The following is a 19757-nucleotide window of genomic DNA, read 5'->3' on the forward strand; positions in this document are numbered from 1 at the left end:
AGACAGAGGTGGTTGAGGATGGTTTTTGCACTCAGAAGTAAGTCTGTCCTCCCTTGTGCAAGTCCAGAAGAGTTGATAGGATTTTACTCAACTTGATAAAAATTAAATCTTTGTCAGATAGAAAGTACACAGAATATTTCAGCCTGAAGACAGTTAACAAGCATGAAAGATGGGAATTCTTTTGCTATCTTAACTATAGCAATGTGACTATACAGCAACCCCTGCAAAAGAATATCTTGTCAGAATGCGTGTCAGTTACTTGAGGATACAAGCCTGCAAATACCTCTGCTCATGTGTTACTCATGTGAGTAGTCCTGCTGAAATGCCATGTGGCACGGTGAAGACAAGGCTGAGTGGTATCTGTACGATTTTACACGACACTTTCCTTATAGAGCTGTGACACTTCAGCGTTCCCTGCACACCTCTTCTGACTACTTCCATGTCTCCCTCCTGTTTCACAGATCTGCTTTTACTATGCATGTGGAAGCTGGGCACTCGGCAGTTCCTGAGGAAGGACCCAAAGACCTTCGCTGTCCTCTTTGCCTATACCACACCAAATACAAACGCAACATGATTGACCATATAGTACTGCACAGAGGTAACGATACCCCTATATTTGTCTGTATCTGATGCGGAGAAAGCTGAACAACGCCCTCTTTTTTCAGAGTGGTTCCATTAAGTTTTCTGTTCCCTGTTTATGAGTGCAAGTATGTTGAATAGGTCACCAGCCCTTGAATATCTTTTATTCTGTTCCTAAATGATGCATCTTACTTCTTTACTGTAAAATACAAAGTCAACCAGTGCTGAAACAAGGCAGATTTAAAATTGTTTTTAAGCTTTTCATCTAAAGAGGTTAACAGTCAACGAGCACCTGTTTAGCAAGAGTTACACTAATTTACAACTGTGACCTAGGCCAGGGTTATTTCCTACGTATGTCCTTGCTATGATAAAATCCTTGCTATTATAAACACTGTGGCACGGTATATCAGCTAATCCTAGAAGCCCCAAAATATCCCTTGATTACTTGCCTGAAATTTTTGTCTTCATTATCTGTCTTGCTGTTCTTAAGATCAAAACAAGAATTATCATGTTTTTGTTCTTCTTTAAGACTCCTTTTCTATCTCCACCCCTCCTTTCTTTTTTTAACCCAGCTAAGAGTGGGATTAGGGWTTTTTATATTCTATTAACTGCAGACTTGCAAGCTCGGAAGAGACAGCTGTTTGGGCTCACTGGGCTGGGATTCCTGCCCATAGCTATCACACTTGATGCTTGTAGATGGTCTGTTGGCTGCCGAAATCCAAACCCATGTGTTGGGATGGCACTTTGCCTGCTTGCAGGTTGGGCAGGGTTTCGCAGTAGGGTATTGATGGTGAGCAAACACAAGTTTTGCATGCCATCTTTTTCCTGGAGAAGCTCCTGGTGTGACAAGCGTTATCATAATTTCTTGTAACATACCACTTTTCAGTGTTGGTTGCTTAAAGTCCTTGTACCAAAGCAGTGAGGTAGACGGAGTTCAAACAAGTGTCTGTCTGCTGGAAGGCCTGTTCTGAAGAAACATCTGGGGGAGAAAATGACCTGTCAGCGATTCAGAAAGTGCATAGCAAAGCTGCCTTATTTGGTTGTGTTTGTCAGATGCTTTTACTTTGGTGAGTGCTTGTCTTTGAAGGTGTCACAGTATTGGGTTTTGCCCAGCTTCAGTTCATGCTCCAAAATTAGCTCACTTTGGAGGAGAGAAGGGTTTGGTAGCCCCGTTCAGGGGACCCTGTGGTTTCGGGTGCTGACGGGGTGTGCTCTGGTTTGTGTCTCTGCCTGAGTTCCAGTGAGACAGCCAAACATATAAAATGTAGTTAGACAGAACAAGGGAGAACTTGCTGGGCTTAGGAAAATTTCCAGCAAAGGTTAACTTTATACTGGGAATGCCCAGTTGCTGTAATGGTGTAGCACTTCGTGAGCTCAAGCAGCTGTGCTGGCTTTACAGAGCTGTTTCTGACCAACTGCAAGGAGGTGGTTACCTCCTGGGTAAGTGGCACTGTGGATCTGTTCTTCTCTATAGCTGTTGCTTCAGTTGCACAAAGCAACCTAAACCCTTGTGCTGTTGAAAATAACTGATAGCAAGGGATGTGATTATACACCCACTAGAGTGTTGGGGGAAGTAAAACAGAGTAAAGAAGATTCAATGCAAGTGGGAATTCAGCTGGTAAAGATTCTCAGAGGCCCCTGAGAGAAGGACAAGTGTTTTCTCAGGCATGGAGCATGCAGCCATTAAAGAAAGGAGGGTCCTTCTTTAAAGTTCTTTCTGGTGCATGTATCCAGATGAAAAACCTTGCTGTTGTATTTAATTGTGTGGCAACTGAAGCAGATAATTTTGACACAGTCTAATGTGCGCTGAAAGAGAGATTGAAGGCTGCTGAACATAGTCTGAGGTAGCCTTCCTTGTTTATAGCCATTGCATTGATAAAACAAGGACATAGTCCCATGCTGTGGTCCAAGAACATCTGTTTTCCAGGCAGACAGAGTGGTGCGGTGTGTAAAATCAGGAGTGAAGAATTTGACCCATTTTTTGGCTAACTTTCCTCCTGTGCAAAAAAAACAAAAAAACAGTTGCAGGTATATAAGTCTTACATTATAGCTTTCAAAATGGTAGCATCCTGAGTCCTTGATTAGGCAGCATGTGGTTGGAATGAAGAGTGTATTTGCCTCTTAGTGAGTAGCTACAGAAGTTGACTCGTACTGGGCTAAAGCATTATAGGGTAAAAGACTGAATGGCTTGTGAGAAAAAATTTAAGCAAGGAGTGTGTTTCCCATTAAGGGTGAAGGCCAAGCAGGATGGCTTCAAGAGCTTTCTTTCGTGTGTCACCTATTCTGCTCAATCAGTTCTTCATCAGTGTAAAAGCTGTTTAACTTGCCTTCTCCGCACACAAGGGGAGCACAAACTCAGCACCTTTTGATAGGCTGCAGCAAGGGTTTGATGCATTCAGAGGCTGCTGCGCAGGCAAGTGAAGAGAGAAGGTTTGGCTCTCAGGTTCCTCCTGGCCTTCTCAGCAGGTATGCCTGAGTTGCTCTTGGACCTTCCACAAAGGACACAGTGAACTCCTGCTCCTTGCCCAGTATAGATCATGGCCTTTCGTTTAGTCTGGACAGTGCAATTAAGTTTTATTATCTATTCCAATAGGTTTTCCCATCCCACATTTTGAAGTCGCTATTTTTCCAGCGCTGAATGCAACTTACCAAGATCAGTATTAGGTCTACTTCTTTAAAATCCTTGGGGAGGTTTTCTTTTTTCTTTTTACTCTTCTGTTTTACTCTCTTCTTGGTACAAATAACAATTTTGTTCTTTCATTTAAGAGAAGTAGCACGCGTTTCTCTGAAATAGTAACTTTCATGTAGAAGGGTCTCATTTTCTACTTACTATACATCCTGAAAGGCTTCTTTATCACATATCTTGATCCCTGCATGTGGATGTTTCTGGCATTATCCCTTGCACACACAACTTGAATGATACATGAGGAACCCCTGTGCTCTGCTTGCTTTTGGCTACTGGAACATAAACACTCCAGTTCTATGACTGTAGCATGGAAGTACATTGATTACAGGCAAGAATACATACATGCAAACAACCCATATTACTGAATAATTGGTCTGTGCCTAGATAGCAGGACTGTTTTGTTTGTTCTTGGTTTGCATTTAAAGGAAGGAAATTACTTGTGTATGCTATGGTGTGTTGCTGAGTAAAGATATTTCCTTATAATTAAGGACTGATAGAGCCATGGGCTTTTTTATGCCTTGAGGAAAATATATGTGTCTGCTTTGAGTTACTGTACTGCAAATATCTAGTGCGTTAATAGCCTTTCCATTTAATCTCTGATCTGTATCAGAATTAGCCTGAATATTTCAGTCTAAACTAAGGTTTAGATTTCTTAAACAAAGATGTTGCTTTTTAGGTGGGCTTTTTTGTTCGTTTGTTTGTTTGTTTGGGGCTTTTTTTTTCTTACACCTCTTGCTACACTGCTCCACAATAAAAGACATCCTTTTATGAGGCACATACAGTAGTCTTTTGTTTAGATACTGCTGAACTTTGAAGTTTGCACATGGAGAAGGAAGCTAAAGCTTCCAGTTTGCACATAGAACTTAAGAGTTTACCGAAATTTTGTCAGTTGCCCGGATATGGTAAGTGTGTTCTAAATGAGTAGCTAAATATAGAGAGCTTTGTGGGTGCAAGTGGCGACCGGTAGAATGGCCAGAGAGTAGAGCATCACCTTGCAAAATGCGAGGTTCTGGATCCAAATCACCCTGCAAGTTCCAAATTCTTTGCCTGAAGGAAGCTCACAGAGGTGAATACGTTCATGTAAAAGTTTTAAAATATTATCTCATGAAAGTGAAATCTTTCAGGCTAAATTCCTGTTTATGTTTATCTTGCTTTTTTCATGTTATTGTGCTGCCTTTGATTTGGGGCGGGGGGGGGGTGATTGTCTGTGAGATAATAGGTTTTGCTGGTATGAATTAGGAAATGCTACTTTACTCCAGAGTGGCAGATAAAACCTTTTATACTGTCCTGTATTTAGTGTTTTTTTTTTTTAATCTGTGCCATGTGCTAGAGAAAAAATGAATTTTCAAGTGTTTTAATTAGTCAGTGCTTCTCTTTTTGAAAACTTCATTTGGCTTTTTTCACTTTTTGAAAACAAGTTGCCTTACTTCAGTGAGTCCAAAGACACACAGCTGTAAAAAGCTTCTAAAAAAGTCTTCTTCTGACCCTAGAATCACAGCTTTAAATTCTGTTATCTCTTAGACCCTATTTCTCCACCCACCCACCCCCSCCCCAAATGGCCACAGCTTGGCATTTTTATAGCTAGAGAAGCTGTTGCTGGTGTAGAAAAGAATCTCAAGTTCTCAGAGTTTTTGTCAGGCATAGCTTTGGGGAAAATTTCCACTTTTGAAGCCTCCAGAGAAGAAGTTATGTGGTAGGATAACTTTTATGTTCATGGAGAAGCTGAAGAGGATGGAGTATTTAGATGGGCTGTGAAAAAATCTCCTGAGCAGTGGTGAGATGTGGATTGGTCAAAGGTGAATGAATTGTTATAGTTTTTACCACCTTACAGAAACCATAAGGGAGTTTGCATTTCTGTAACTGTCTTTGGATGTGATGTTACTCTCCTTGCTGAAGAAAGGGACCCATTGGCTCAGATCCATACCTTGCGTGGACTGTCATGTCTCACAGAGTCCCTTACCTTTCATGTCTGCAATCTGAGATTCAGGCCTGGTTTTTTTGTTCGTTTGTTTTAATACGTTGTTAGTGATGACCTGCATGAGGAAGATCAAACTCCTCCTTTAATCTGCGATCCATAGGGAATAACGGTACTAAATTTCAGTGTTCCAGTTCAAAAGGCCAGCTGAGTAACAAAAGCCCATAATGAGGGCCTTCTGGTGACCCTTGGCTGAAAGGTCAAATTTGGGATTTCCCTTGTGCGCACAGCTTGGAGAACCACAGTGGACAAGTGTTAAACACGTCGGGATTCTGGCTCTGTTGAAAGACTGAAATTAATTGCCACTCTCTTAAATGTGTGTGTTTTGCATGAGAAGTGGAGAGTTTAAAAAACTCAGTGAGAGCATTTTCAGTACATGCTTGTAGCTGTAATCTGAACTGCCATGTGTGTAGATTTTGAACCAGAGCTGTTTAAAAGCAGAGGGTGGATTGGGAGTTTCTGCCCCTGGCTGAACTGCACAGCCACTTCAGAAGAAGGTGCTGCCCTACACACCCTAGCAAACAGCTTCTGATGGGGTGGTGAGGATAGCAGCCATGATTTTTAGAGAACTGGGAGGGTGATGCATTGGGAATCACGCTACAGATTCCCAGTTTATTACATTTCTAGCAGCCRTTACTGGCTGCTGTCAAGTATTGAACCAGAATGGACTGCTGATCTGGCTGATTTATAGCTGTTTTTGTGTTCCCAGGCTCTGCTACTCTGACTCACAGATGGAGTCTAATTTGCCCCAAAACCTCCATTTCCCATCCTCTTCACCCAGTGAGCAGTTACATTTGTGAGGACACCTGCATGGGTAGCCTTGGAGGATTAACCCTATCTTTGCAGGAAGAGAAGTTGTTCATTTCGGTCCAGTTTAGCTCGTCAGTAGAAGGATTGCATGACCATATGGCAGATCTTGTTCATTGTGTGGGTGGTGGTTTCCAGACTGTCGACACATTACCTGATATTTTGTAAAATTTGTTAAACAAATGTTGTCCTCTCCCCACAGAAGAGCGAGTCGTTCCCATCGAAGTCTGTCGTTCCAAACTGTCAAAGTACTTGCAGGGAGTTGTTTTCCGCTGTGATAAGTGTACCTTTACCTGCTCCAGTGATGAGAGCTTGCAGCAGCACATAGAAAAGCACAATGAACTGAAACCTTACAAATGCCAACTCTGCTACTATGAGACCAAACACACAGAAGAGCTGGATGCTCACCTTCGAGATGAGCACAAGGTAACATCCTAATAGGTTTAATTTGTAACAATCTACTCCTTGCAATTGCCATATTTAGTTTTTTAACGTCCATGTCAATTCTGATTAGCCAACCTGCCTTTTTTTTTATTTCCCATAAAACTTGGAAACAGCTCACTCCCATGCTGGGCTTCCCTTTCTGTAAAGCATGTATTCTTTAAAATAAAAATAAAAATCAAGATTAAGGGTTTATAGRGCTGTTCAGAGTGACCAGAATTGGCTGATTGTTGACTGCAGAGTATGATTATCTGGAAAAGGCACTTGTGTATGCTAAGTTTATTTAAAGAAAAGAAAAAAAGAAAAGGAGTTGTGAAACAACATTAAGGCTGTGTGATTCGGCCTCTCTAAAAGCCAGGAGATTCCAAACTTAAGATTGCTCTGGCAACTTCAGCAACATGACATGCCATGCATATTTTAATAACAAAGAGGGCAATACATCCCCGTTTACATTTAATGAGGGAAAGATAAACAGCAAGTATAACCAGGTCCTAAGTTAAGGCTGCTTTAGTGTTTGTGTGGAGTCCCTGAGTACAGACTTGATCCAGTCTTGGGGAACTCATTAGAAGGCTTTCCACAGACTTCTGTTAACTCTGATTTTTTGTAGTTGTGTTGCTGTGAGAGAAACTTGAGTTCTAGAACTGAAATATGTTTTTGCAGTATTTATCAGAATTCTTTCTTGTTGCAGTTCCTGGGGAGGTAGCTATTTGACTTCACATATTGGAGCTGAGCTGCCCCAGTCCTCACTAAAAACTCACCCAACTTTGTTGTTTGAATGACAATTTTCCTACAACCAAATGTATATTGACAAAATTAGCATTAAAAGTCCCAACAAAACTTTTCACACTTAAAAAATATTTGACTACCTGTAAAAACAAGCTCTGTAAACTTACACTGGCCTCTTATGCTTATCTGCCCTCTTTATTACTCCTTGAGAATCTTTCTACACTTTGCATAGTACCCGAGATGTTCCACATCTCCCAGTCACCACAGCAAGGGCCCTGGGATATCAAAGATGCAGCATTTCTCATTCTTTGGCTTAGTGCATCAGGCTGGGAAGATTGTTTCCTTACCTGGCTCTCCTTTCCAATTCTGACCTGCAATGATGATGCCAATAGTCTTCCCCATCTCTCTTTGGTAATTTTTAAATGTTATCATTCTAATTTTTGGCCAGGCCCTAGGCTTAGACACACAATTGATGTATTGCACCTTAGTGAGCTCCTGTGCATGAGCAGAGCAGTAAGTGCCTTGCACATGGTCATATTTGCTTACATCTCAGTAGATAACTTGTTAAGTCAGAGGACCTCAGCACGGCTCTCTGCATGGAGTAGTTCAAGGAACCTGATACCTGCACACTGCTGAATTTAGGGTAGTACAGGATTTGGAGGTACACTACTGTCTTAAGTCACACATTCCTTAGATTCATTCACATTCCTTTTCCTGCAGAGGGATAAAACACAATCAGTGGGGTTGATATTTCATTCAGCATCTTGCAGGAGTTGTTGTACTGCACTCATTCCTTCCTCTCCATCCTCTCTGTCTCTGTGGCTCAGTGCCTTGTGCTGCTGGAGGGCTGACTTTTTTGCATGAAAGATGAATCCAAAATCCTGCCCAGCAGTGATCAATGAGCTTAGAGAGTGCTTGTCATCCAACAAGTATTAGCCCTAGTGTCCTGGTCATGCTCCACACTCTCCACCTCTACTGTAAATCTGGGCTGCTCCTCYGCTGTTTCTGCTGGATATAGTGATGTTCCTGACTTACCCGTCTTAAGCTGCTGTTTTCATACTGTTGCTGTGAGCTGTTAAAAAGCTGGTGCATTTCACCCAAGGGTTAGCTGAATTTGACTGCTGGGTGAAGTGTTCCCATTATAGTCTGTATATCAGTTTGCAAAGCACTTTGCAGCCCTTCATAATGAAAATTAATCTGTTATTAATGAGTGAAAGTGTATGCGGCGCACAGCAGACATGTGCTTAGTAGAGGACCTATCCTTTCATGCATGAAGCTGAATGAACCAGTCACAAAGGATTTTCCTTAAGTGGTGGTGTGCAATAGCAATGTTTGATCACAGTGGTTTAACGCTACCATGAAAGGGTAGGACTTATGGTGCGTAGCTTTTCTTGGACTTTTTAGTTTTAATACTTCAAAAAGAGGAAGAAATGAGGGGGATTTATTGAATGGCTTTCAGTTTTGAAAAGCAAGATTGATAAATTCAGTATAAAAAGGGAAAGAAGAATCATTGTAATTGAAAAGAAAGAAGTATTAATTTGATTGGGTGCCTGCATGTCACCTGTAGTTATAGAAGGAGGTTTGGGGGCATACTGGATTTCATTTTGCATATAAGGTAGTTTTTCTGAGTAGCTGATGATGGTGCTAATTGCTGACAAAACTGTTCCTTTCAAAGGTGAGTCGTAATTTTGAGCTGGTTGGACGGGTTAACTTGGATCAGTTGGAACAAATGAAGGGGAAAACAGAAAGCTCCAGCAGTGATGAGGAAGAAAAAGAAGAAGAGTTAAGTCCCAAGACTGAAGAGAGAGGTCAGTCCCTCTTTTTTTTTTTTTTTTTTTTAATGGACTGCAACATGCCCCACCAGTCCCACCAAGCAAGGTCAGCTGTTGACTCTACAGCACATTCCTGTAGAGTCATGCAGCATGCCAGCAGGAGCAAATGGGGCTTTTGTCAAGACACTGTTCCTGGGGGAATCTCGTGTTTCTAATCCTTACTACAAGTTTTCTGTCTGTTAAGAAAATACATACTATGAGAAAATGCAGATAGCATCTGTGACTTATCTGTCCATGCCGATAACATCTATAAGGGCTTGGAAAACTACGTAAGTGGAGTATTTCAGTGGTTTGTCAGATTTTCTGTGTTGGTAACCCTTTTCAGCTTCTTGCTTGACATTATTCAAGCAAGGATGAAGGGTCGTGGCCAAACTTATTTTTGGACTGTTACTATTAACTATGTGCTCAGCATTCCTTCCTTCTCAGTGAGTGTCAGTCCTGTTGCAGTCTCTGTAGTTGGCAACTCTGGAGCCAGGGTAGATCCATGCCCCACATTCAGATCACTGCTCAGTTGTGTACTTAAGTATGTGCCTAAGTTTATGTCTATGACTAATCCCCCTGACTTCAGCAAGGCTAGGCCACAAGCTTGCTAATGCTTATGGTTCAGTCAAAGTTGGCTGAGTAGGGGAAAAAAAAGTCCTCTAAATCAGACCAAGGGTTTGTCCTGTGTGCCTGTTCCACTCCCCCCTATATTAAAAACATTTTATTGCAAGCTTCTGGTCTCAATTGCGTGTTGTCACAGCCTACTCTGATGCACCAGTCCAGCTCAGTATGTTCGCTACTCTTGAGACTCGTGATGCCTGATTGTCAGATTGGAAGGGTCACCCACCCTCCTGGTGCTGACAACTGCAGTTCGCCAAGTTTCTATGTACTGAACTAAAGGCACGCTGTCATGTTTGCCTTTTTCCTCCTAAAGTTTCAACTTTCAATGGAAGACTCCTTTCAAACTCACTCAGGAGTTGTTCACAAAAGAAAATATGTCTTCCTGAAGCTTTTCAGACTTTGGAAAATTTAGATTTCTAGATTCAGAGGTAGCTTACAGAACAGGAGGGGCTTAGATGATGCCTCTTACCTTACTAACACAATCCAGTGTCTTGGCTTTTGTTTAGTGTCCCTACAGCATAAATTCTGCTTGTGCTTGTCACTAGCACGTCACTTCAAGTGCAATTGGTGACAGCTTTTATTTAAATGAGAAAGAAAGAGCGTTGGATGGGAAACCATTYATGTTTTAATGAAAAATATCCTTCATGAGATCTTAGTTAGCAGCATTAGAGAAATTGGAGAAGGAGCTAAAGGGAGGTTGGTTCCATATGCATGTCAAAGCTTGATGTTATTACCTCCACACTCTCTTGTGCTCAGGTCTGCTCAGGGAGAAATTTGACCCTCAGGGCTTTAGGGCTGGAAGAACAGCTCTGTACCATCCCTAAAGGACCAGCTCCCCTTAGTTGCAGCTGTAGCAGGCTGATTAATGTTTGTGTAGACCCACAGCTTGCAAGGGGTGCAGAGTCATGCTTGTCCTTGTGAGGATTACTTTAGCGTTAGATACCAGCACAGGTGCTGAAATGACTTTGGAAAATGTGGCATCCAGAGCAAGAGGAAGAAGGTGCTATCAGCTGAGCCTTTCAAATTGCTACAAATGCACCATGGGGAGAGGGGGGAACCCAAGATGAAGTTCATCATTTAAGTTGGATTTAAGATGTTTGATATCTTGACCTTTATTATGAAAATGTAAAAATATCACGGCAGATTTAAATCTGCAGCCTAGAAGGTGGTAACAGATACAAGGGATAGTGTTTTACAATTTTATTTCTACTGGGTACTCTTTTAACTTGTATCTGTGTTTTTCTTACCTGTGACTACTTCAAAAGTGATCTGTTTGATGTGTTCAGAGGACCCATGTAAAAAAATCATGAATATTTCCCCCCTTGTTTTCCAGCTGTTTTCCTGGCTGCCCCTTAGGAGTGACTTTGTCTGACCATTGCTAATTTTTCTCCTTTTAATCTAAATATTAGTTGTATTTTGTACTAGAATAGTTAGAAAATACAGAAGGTATTTATGCCTTCTATGAAAAACTGTATTTAGAAAACATCCAAGTTGTATTGCCTTTATTTTTCTTGCCAAGTTGTGGATTACCACTGTGAGGTGCAAGATGCAAGGTAAATTTTCTAAAAATGTTCCAGTGAGACAGGAGCTGAATGCATGGCTGGATGCAAAGTCATGCGCTGACATSATCTTCTCCCATTGGATGTTCAAAAGCCACTTTTAATGCAGAAACAGTTCACCCTGTTAGTAGAGGACCACACCCATGCTGTTAAATATTGCCCGTCACAGTGGCTAGTGCTGTCACAGCTTTCAAACCACATCAAACTATATAATCTCCGATACCACTTGGGTGCTTTTGACAATTTTAGCCTTTGTGGTGTTAGCAGGAAGTAGGATTTGCTGAGAGTGCCTCTGTGTGCTCCACGTATCTGGAAGCAAACACCGGCTGAGCCCTCTGAAGTCTGTGATTTTGGCAGAGCCAGGTTTTCTTCCCTTGAGTTGAACCGCTAGATTCACCGGTTTGACTTCAGGCTGGTGTTTGCAGTCCTGAAGGCACAAAGAAGACCCTGTTGCTTCTCCAAAGGGGCTGTTGGGACGCTCTACCAAAGAACGGTTATTCGTCATCCGGGCAGGCAGAGCTGGGCATGTCCTCTCAGCAGAGCTGAACTGATGTGTCAGGTGGGAAGGCAGAGGAGTCGTCAGTTGTTGGTAAAGGAGAGCAGAAAAAATATGGACACAGGAGGAAGAAGATGAGGGGGAAAAAAAGAGGTTGACTGGAATGCTCCGTGAAAAGAGCAGCTGCCCTTGCTAAGCAGTGCATCCCAAAGGGGCTGTCTCTGCTGACCTTTGTATCTTGTTCTTACCAGAAACCTGAAYTGAGAGGTATTTTTCCGCAGTAGACAAAAATAAATGATTGTGTATGTGATGCAGGAAAAACAAAGAGAGATCAGGTGTCTGTGCAGACAACAAGGAAGAGCATGTCCTGATACACTCTTCCAGGAGAGCAGTCCAAATTCACACACCTAGAAATGAAACTGGTCAGGAAACAGTGAAGAATATAGTGTATTCTGAAGCGATGGTGGATTTACTAGGGTTGCACATGTTAATGGGAATTGCAAGTATAAAGCTGCCCTATTCATTTGAGCAAAGCAGCCTCTATTGTGCACATCTCTTCTCTGCAGAGGCCCAGAATAAATTTCCTATTGTGTGCTCTATGGTAGGTATCTTCCTACACAGAAGAGCAACTGTTGTCTCCAAAACCTTTATCCTTCCTAGGTATTTGTTCCTTTACCATGACTAGACTAAGTGTTGCAGAGGTATTTTTAAATTTGTACTACGCATATAGTATTAAAATCTGGATATAAACTGAAGTAGGGGCATTGACTTACTTTCTTCTGTTCCTGTTGGTACAGCAACTTGCTTTGTGATGTTTAACCACATAATAAATCACTGACACTAGGAAATATGAATTGAGGTTTTTTTCTTCTAGAAGGAAGAGAGAAAAAATGGTGTAAAGCATCTTGAACTTTATTAAAGGCTAAATAGTGACAAGTGTGTTGCAAAAATACCTTTACAAAACTTACATAGGGATAGTAGCAAGTGTCTGCGCAGTTTTAATTTCATAGGCTGGTTTTGAACAAAGTAAATTTGAGAGTGAAGAAACCAAGTGAGCAGAGATCAGAACTGAAATGAAGCAAAATCTCTTTTCTTTTATTATGTAGTTTGGGAGGAGTCGGAAAGACATTCTGTTGATTTCTTGCTTAAGATAATCCCTGCTAAGGAATTAATGCTGTGAGCAGATGGTGCTGTCTCATTTCCAGCAAAAAGAATCAAGTGAGATAGTCCATGCAATTATTTTTAATGGCTTGTGTGGTGATCTTCTTAATTTGTGAGGAAATGTTTCATCTTTTGTTAAAGCTGGCTCTGTTCACATGGGGCTTGGCTTTCAGAAATACTGCTCCCTCAGCTGCCAGTGACTTCACTTCTATTACTAGGTGCTTGACACTTCTGCAAATGAGGCACCAAGCATTTTGTATAAAAGATTAGGATGGGTTGAAACACCTTTGCAGTTAAGATACAGGACTTTCAGAAATATTCTCCAGCTCATGAGAATCCATGATGAAGGAATGTCTATTTCTTATGAGGATCACATGTTCAATATACCAAGTCTCTGTTTCCTAAAATTTGCACTACCAATTCAAAAATTATACACTGGCTCAAGTGGGATTTTGGGTTTGCTTTGAAGCACTTAACTCAGTGTTGGTTTTGAATTAGAACTCCACAGTCTCTTCATTTGTTCAAATACAAGGATGGGGAGCAATAACTCTGTTAACACTTTTTTGTGGAGATGTTTCAAGAGTTAGGATGGGACTTGTGACCTGCATTGTCACTTGGCTTTGTGGAGGGGGGTGTGCATTTTCACTGATGCCTACAGTATTTGATGAAGATCTCCTTTTGTTTCTCAGGAATATTCTTTTTTCTCTTTGGGGGCAGGAGAGGGGATCAGAGTAGGATCACAGTGCTCCCTTCCTCCCCTGGCACTTGTGCATTTACAGTCTGTGTCCTTTCTCAGATCCCATGATGTTCCCTGACAGCGGCGCTCTGGAGAAGCGCTTCCCGTGCGAGTTCTGCGGCCGGTCATTCACAGAGGGCTCTGAGTGGGAGCGACACGTGCTGAGACACGGCATGTAAGTTGGTTTAGTCTCCTTTACCGAACAGCCAAAAGTAACAATAGATCTTTATACATTCCCCCACCTGTTCCTCTCCTCCCAAAGAAAGCCCTGTGATGAAGGCAAACGCAGGTATATGACAAGCAGGAATACAGTTATCAGATGTCTTTGCACAAAGAGAGGTTCTTGTCCATTCTGTTTATCCCAGCCACCCTGGTGACTGTAGAGTTCAGATTTCAGGTGATTCTCTCCATATGTCCACATACCTTTCCAGTTTCAGTTCTGAATCAGATCTCAAAGGGAAAGAAACTTTTTTCAATGGACAGACGGGGTTTAACTGTGATCCTAAAACTTAATCCTTGTCTCAAGATGAATACCACTTTGGCCCAYGGTTAACTTTACTTGAGTCTACTGTTGATTTTGCTTGCCAGTGGAGCAGCATGAAAAATGGCAGAAAACTAAGGAACGTTCCAAGAAGGAACTGTGGGGTTTGTTTTTTTCTTTATTGTTATGACTTCTTATCATGCTTGCAGCTAAACTTGCAGAACAGTGTAAAGAATTATGTGCAGAGAAATGTCAAGACCTTCAAGGAAAGTAAAATCAATCAGAATGATCTCTCCCTAAAATATTCACAGTGAAGTTAATAGCAAAGATCTTTGCCTTTTGTGTGTATAAATAACAGTTTGTATGCTGTGGGATGACACAGATAGACATMTCTGGAACATTCATTTTCCTTCTCTTGATGATGATCTGGTCAGTAGAAGAGATGTCTTTGCTGACYGTAATTTCTTCAAAGAGTAGATCTCATTCAAGATTACTGACCTGTGGAAAACATTTGAATACAATATTGCAGCTTGACTGTGGAGGGGTGAGAAATACTACTTCTCTTACCCTTTATCTTGTCTACTTAAATAAGAGTACTTGAAAAGTTGCATGCTGTAAAACGCTTTATTGGATCATTAAGTCTTTGGGAAAAGTACTCTCTCTTCCTGTGCCTTTGTTTGGTACCTAATGAGTTTCATTCACAAGGGAGTGGGGAAAAGGGGATTGGGGTTCTTCTCTCTCATCCCTTACTGCCCCAGCCTAGAATGAATAAAGATTTGGTTTCAAAGCTAAAATGTAACACTAGCAGCTTCATTCTACTGCCTGTCCTCTTGAGCATGAGCTGGCAGCAACGTGGCTGTTCACTTTTTCAGGAAGTGAGCTGTTTCCCCCTGCCCTGTGTAACGCATACGGATTGGCTTTATTGTTCTCTGTATGGACTATAATGATTTCTGTTTTCTGCTGCATTTCTTCGCAGGGCGCTGAACGAATGCAAGCGCAGGAGCAGCGAGGACAGCCAGCCGAAGGAGGATGCGGAGGAGACTGTTAGCACACTGCCAGGAGAAGAAAAGGAAGGCATTGAGAAAATGGTGGTGGACTTTTGCCACAACAGCGAAACAGCAGTCAGTGTGGTAGCTGCTGACAAACCTCTCCAAGAGAACTCAGAGGCCAAAAACGAATAAGCATTTGGTGTGATTTTAATCAACTTACTTGAACAGTGATGAACGGGGTGGGGTGGGTGGGTGGGGTGGGCAGAAGGAAGAAACAAAGCTGCTTTTAGGACTGAATGATCTATTTTCAAAGCACTGGTACCTGTGTGAGTGTGTGTATATTAAAGTTATTTAAACGATGGAATAAGTGGCTCCATTACATCACTGCATCTTTTCTTCTGGATCTTGACAATGGGAAGTTACGTTCGTCTTGGACTATTGAAACAACTCCCCGTGTTCCTACATTACACAACGTGCTTTGCAGTGGAGACTCGGATTGTTTGTGAATGGAAGCGTCGTGAGCATGGAAGCAGGGGGTGGGGGGGGAACGACAACTTTTCAACGCACAAATTTGGGTGCGTTTTTCTAGTTTTAATACGTAACGCTTTTCCAGACTGAATGCAACTGCTTTAGAAAAGAAAAAAACAAAAACAAAAACCAGAAACTGCTTTGCTTAAAACAGTCACCTGTTTCCTAGTACCTCAGAATTAACCAAGGGAGATCTCTGCATTTGTCAGTACTACCTGTTGTCATTGTGGTTAAATGTAGAGAGACTGCTGGGCAAGGTGGTGAAAGGAGGAAGAAAAAAAGTTTTAAAGGAAAACAAATTGTGCTTAAAATCCCAGTGTGGGTTTTATTTCTTAAAATACTGTGATTTTTTTAATTATTTTAGTAAAAAAAAAAACAAAAAAAAAGAGAGAGACTTTAATTCCTAGATAACTGTTTGTGACTTGTCATCCTTTATTCCAGGTAAGCTGTTTGTTAGTATTCAACTATAATTTTAGGATTTGATAGATTTCATGTGACTGATTGTGCAGTTTTGTTTGCCACATGTTTATTTTCTATCAGCCTGAGGTGTTACAAATACAGCACAATTAAGTTTCTCATGTAAAACAATTATTTCTTTTCAAGGGGGGGGACAGGGAAAGGAGACTAGATCTTGTGAATAGATTTTTGTTGTTGTTGTTAATTTTAAACATACGGATATAACAAAGAAGTTTTAACTTTTTTTTTTTTTTTAACTAAAGAACCAAACTTATGGCACAGCTATGCAGCTTGCGGGCCAAACATGTAGGTCCTCATAACCATTCTGTTGCTTGTCATATTAACATCTATCAGTCTCACACTAGTAATTTTTTTTGTTAAGATTGGCTGCCTTTTTTTTCTTCTGTCTGTGGTGTGTGTGTTTTCTTTTTGTTTTGGTATGGTGGGAGGGAGGGGTGTCTGTTAACACATCTTTTTGCAAGTGGAGATGAAATAGTTACATATGACATTGAGCCTGGAGAACTACTCTTACTCGATTAAAGACGGAAGTTGCTAATTTTTTCCCCTCCTCCTTAGCTTTTAGCATGAGGGGAGCAGTGTAGAATGAATAGGAACCTATGTACCTAGTGGCTGATCCTGCACTTTTTCTTGGGTGGAAAGCCTACCAAACTCAACGGGACTTTTGCCTGAGTAAGGAATACAGGATCTAGTGCCCATGGTATGTTCTGATTGTGAACAAAAAAAGAGTTTCTTTCCAAAAAGTAGAAAGTACTTGACTGAAACCTAGTTTTAGAAATGCATGTGTCTTTGTTTGTTTTTTTTGTTTTCGGGGGGATTTAAGGGGGGAGGGGGGGAAACCAGGAAGCTGCTGAGGAAATGGTGTCCCAGAGAGCTTCACGTAAAATTGATGGCAAAAATGTTGCATTTGTGGAATAAGTGCTACTTGAGAAGCATGGTGTTTTGCTTTTAAGGATTCATCAGTTGTGGGTTTTGGGGATTCTTTTGGTTTTTGGTTTTTTGGTTTTTTGAAGTAGGGAGGGAGCATCGTGAAAAACACATTAGAGGGACAAATATAAATACACATTTTGTGTCTGTATTTGTTTTTTAATTGGCCTCATTTCAAATGTATTTAAACAGTTCCATACCTGGATTGGGTGTTTGTAATGGTTACCAAAAACAAAAAAGAAAAAAAAAAAGAAATGATTGTGACATGCTTTTATCACTACTTTATTTTTCAAATAACATGTAAATATTGTAATCCATTGGATTTTGTTTTGCTAACCTGTTAATAAAAATATGGGACCATTATCCTTTTAACAAGCCTAGAATGTCATATTTTTTTTCCTTTTTTTTCTTTTCCCAAAAATGTATACCTGATATATTGTGGACACACATTTTAGATGCATTATTATGATTCTGTTGACTGTAATGACATAGAATTGAAAATAACATTTTTTTTTCATTGTTTAATTTATACAGAGGACTTTTTCAGAGTTTGACAGAAGGAAATTAATAGCAAAATGCTAACCCATTGGCTTCAGCACTCGGTATTTCCTGATTTTTAAATTACTGCTTACTGATTGGGGATAGGAAGGGGATACTGAACTGTTGCACTGACGGGTTTGTTTTTTTTTAAAAAAAAAAGCAATGAAAATTAATAAAAACTTTTTAAGAGTGTGTGCGTGTGTGTAGAGTTCTCTGTTGGCTACTCTGATGATAGGGCTGTGAAAGTGTCTATGTGACTCAAGAGTTCAACTGACAGCTCTGTGAATGAGCAAAACACCTTTTTCCACCACTTCTCTCTTTTCTCCCCAGTTTCAGATAGGAAATTTTGGACATACAGATGGGGTGGAGTGACTTTCCATAGCTCATACTGGTCTAGGGTCTGCCACGTCCTTGAAGAATGCCCTGAGCATCCATCAGCCCGACATCCATGAGAGACCGAGGGCATGCTGCCAAGGTCTACTGACTCCTGAACCCAAACATAAAAACGAAAAAAATTTGTGGAGTGTCCTGAAAGGTGAAAATGGATGGAGACAGGCTGGCATTTGGATTATCAACTCAATCTCTGCATGAGTTGGGATACTGTATGCTTCAGTATCTGATGACCTATTGGATCCTGCGCTGAGGCTGTGCTTAATCACAGTCAAATATAAGCCCAGCAAGCTGGAGGAGGGGATGCTATTGTTTCCTTTTTCTCCATTGAAAATTTAGAATGATGCTTTTGGTGCTGTCCTGCATCTTACTTTGCTGAATACAGATTTTTAAAAGCACATTGGAAAGATGTCTGAGGTTTGTTTCTGGGGGTGTTTTAATCAGATCATGTTTCCAGTTTAGCATTTTGATTTTACTGGAACTGAACTGAATGTATAGGATAATAAACAGTATGAAAAGTTTTCTCATCTGATAGCTTTACATGCTTCCACTTTTTTTTTTTTTCCATCTCTCTCCCCAAGAGTCAAAATATTTCTCATTAGGATACTTATTCACTTACCCTATGTAGAAAATCAAATTTATGTATTTTGGGCTCTTAGATACTGCTTTTTTCCAGTGGTCTCTGAAAACAGTAATTTGTTAGGGAGACCTACAAATAATTTGCACACAGTATATTCTACCCCAGAGCTAACGTGCATTTCTACCAATTTAAAAAAGAGAAAGGGCTGTTCAGTGATATGTCACTAATAAGAATTACCTAACCAATTTAATAAAAGACCATGGGTGAATACTTGAGTTTTACATTGTGTTACTCCATTCACTTCAGTGGCAGGATTGTATATGTGAAATCAAAACCCTTGACCTACTGAGATGCACATTTCTAGCTGAATGTGGCTGGCTCACCAGTCTTGAGAGTCCTGCGTTGAACTGAAAGACAGCTTAAGGGAAATGGGGGAGGAAGAGCCAAAGGAAAATGTTAAAAAAAAAAAAAAAAAAAAAAAAAAAAGAGCTTTTACTCACATTATTTATCTGCCTTGCTGGTCAATTCCCCTTCTAGTAACTGACAGCCCTCGGCTTCACAGAGAGCAGCTGTGCCATGGGACATTTGCTGTTCTGCACACACTGTATTCCCAGGCTCATTGTCCTTCCTTTTAAGAAGTCTGGGTAAATGTTTGCTACCTTATTGCTAGTTGACTACTGAGATTTTCCTTTGGTTTTGAGGCTCAGTGTCCAAATTCCCTCCATGCAGTGATCTTGGCTTCATATGCATGCTGGTGCAGTGACTCTGCTGGAGTTGCTATGGGAAAGGGGACCATAATCTCCCTCGCCTCCACACACGCACCTTCTCTCTCCGTGGAGAAGGGTTTGGGCAGCCTAGACCACAGTTTGCCCAGGAACTCATGGGCCAGAACTTGAGTAAGGGCTGGCAAGGTCATGGCGAGTAAGGACTGCAGAATCGCAGAGCTGTAGGGTTTCCCATTGAATGTCCTCTGTTTGCAAAGTGAGAGGGTCTATGTGAAACTTTGATGTTTGAGGCCCAGATATTTTGAAGGGTGGGGCCTTATGGAAGACTTCTTTGTGACCTTAAACAGCAAAATTCTGTCTCCTGGCTTCAAGAAAACACCTAGATACAATTGCATGTGTTCAGTACAGTTTAATGAGAAGTGCCCCAAGTTTTCCCCCTCCTCCTGATCCTGAAGGGTTTTTTATTTAATACTTCTCTGACAACACAGGACTTTTTTCCCATAAGAACCAGATATCTGGCTC

General features: G+C 41.0%; 1 protein-coding gene across 6 annotated transcripts in view; it reads left to right on the top strand.

Moving 5' to 3' along the window:
• ZNF462 (zinc finger protein 462) overlaps positions 1–17732 on the top strand; it is a 93218-nt gene extending 75486 nt beyond the window's left edge. For 5 of the 6 annotated variants that reach the window (XM_026061094.1, XM_026061093.1, XM_026061098.1 and 2 more), the window contains 5 exons: positions 462–598; positions 6250–6473; positions 8890–9022; positions 13662–13776; positions 15059–17732. In XM_026061094.1, the coding sequence (XP_025916879.1) occupies positions 462–598; positions 6250–6473; positions 8890–9022; positions 13662–13776; positions 15059–15263 (814 nt within the window). In that variant the 3' untranslated portion in view covers positions 15264–17732. Of the gene's footprint in view, positions 1–461; positions 631–6249; positions 6474–8889; positions 9023–13661; positions 13777–15058 lie in introns of those variants that run through there. The other variant, XM_026061099.1, reaches the window with a different exon arrangement.
• Positions 17733–19757: the final 2025 nt, after the last annotated feature.

The sequence above is a fragment of the Apteryx rowi genome, unplaced genomic scaffold, assembly GCF_003343035.1.
Source record: "Apteryx rowi isolate R43461 unplaced genomic scaffold, aptRow1 scaffold_176, whole genome shotgun sequence".
NCBI classification, from domain to species: domain Eukaryota; kingdom Metazoa; phylum Chordata; class Aves; order Apterygiformes; family Apterygidae; genus Apteryx; species Apteryx rowi.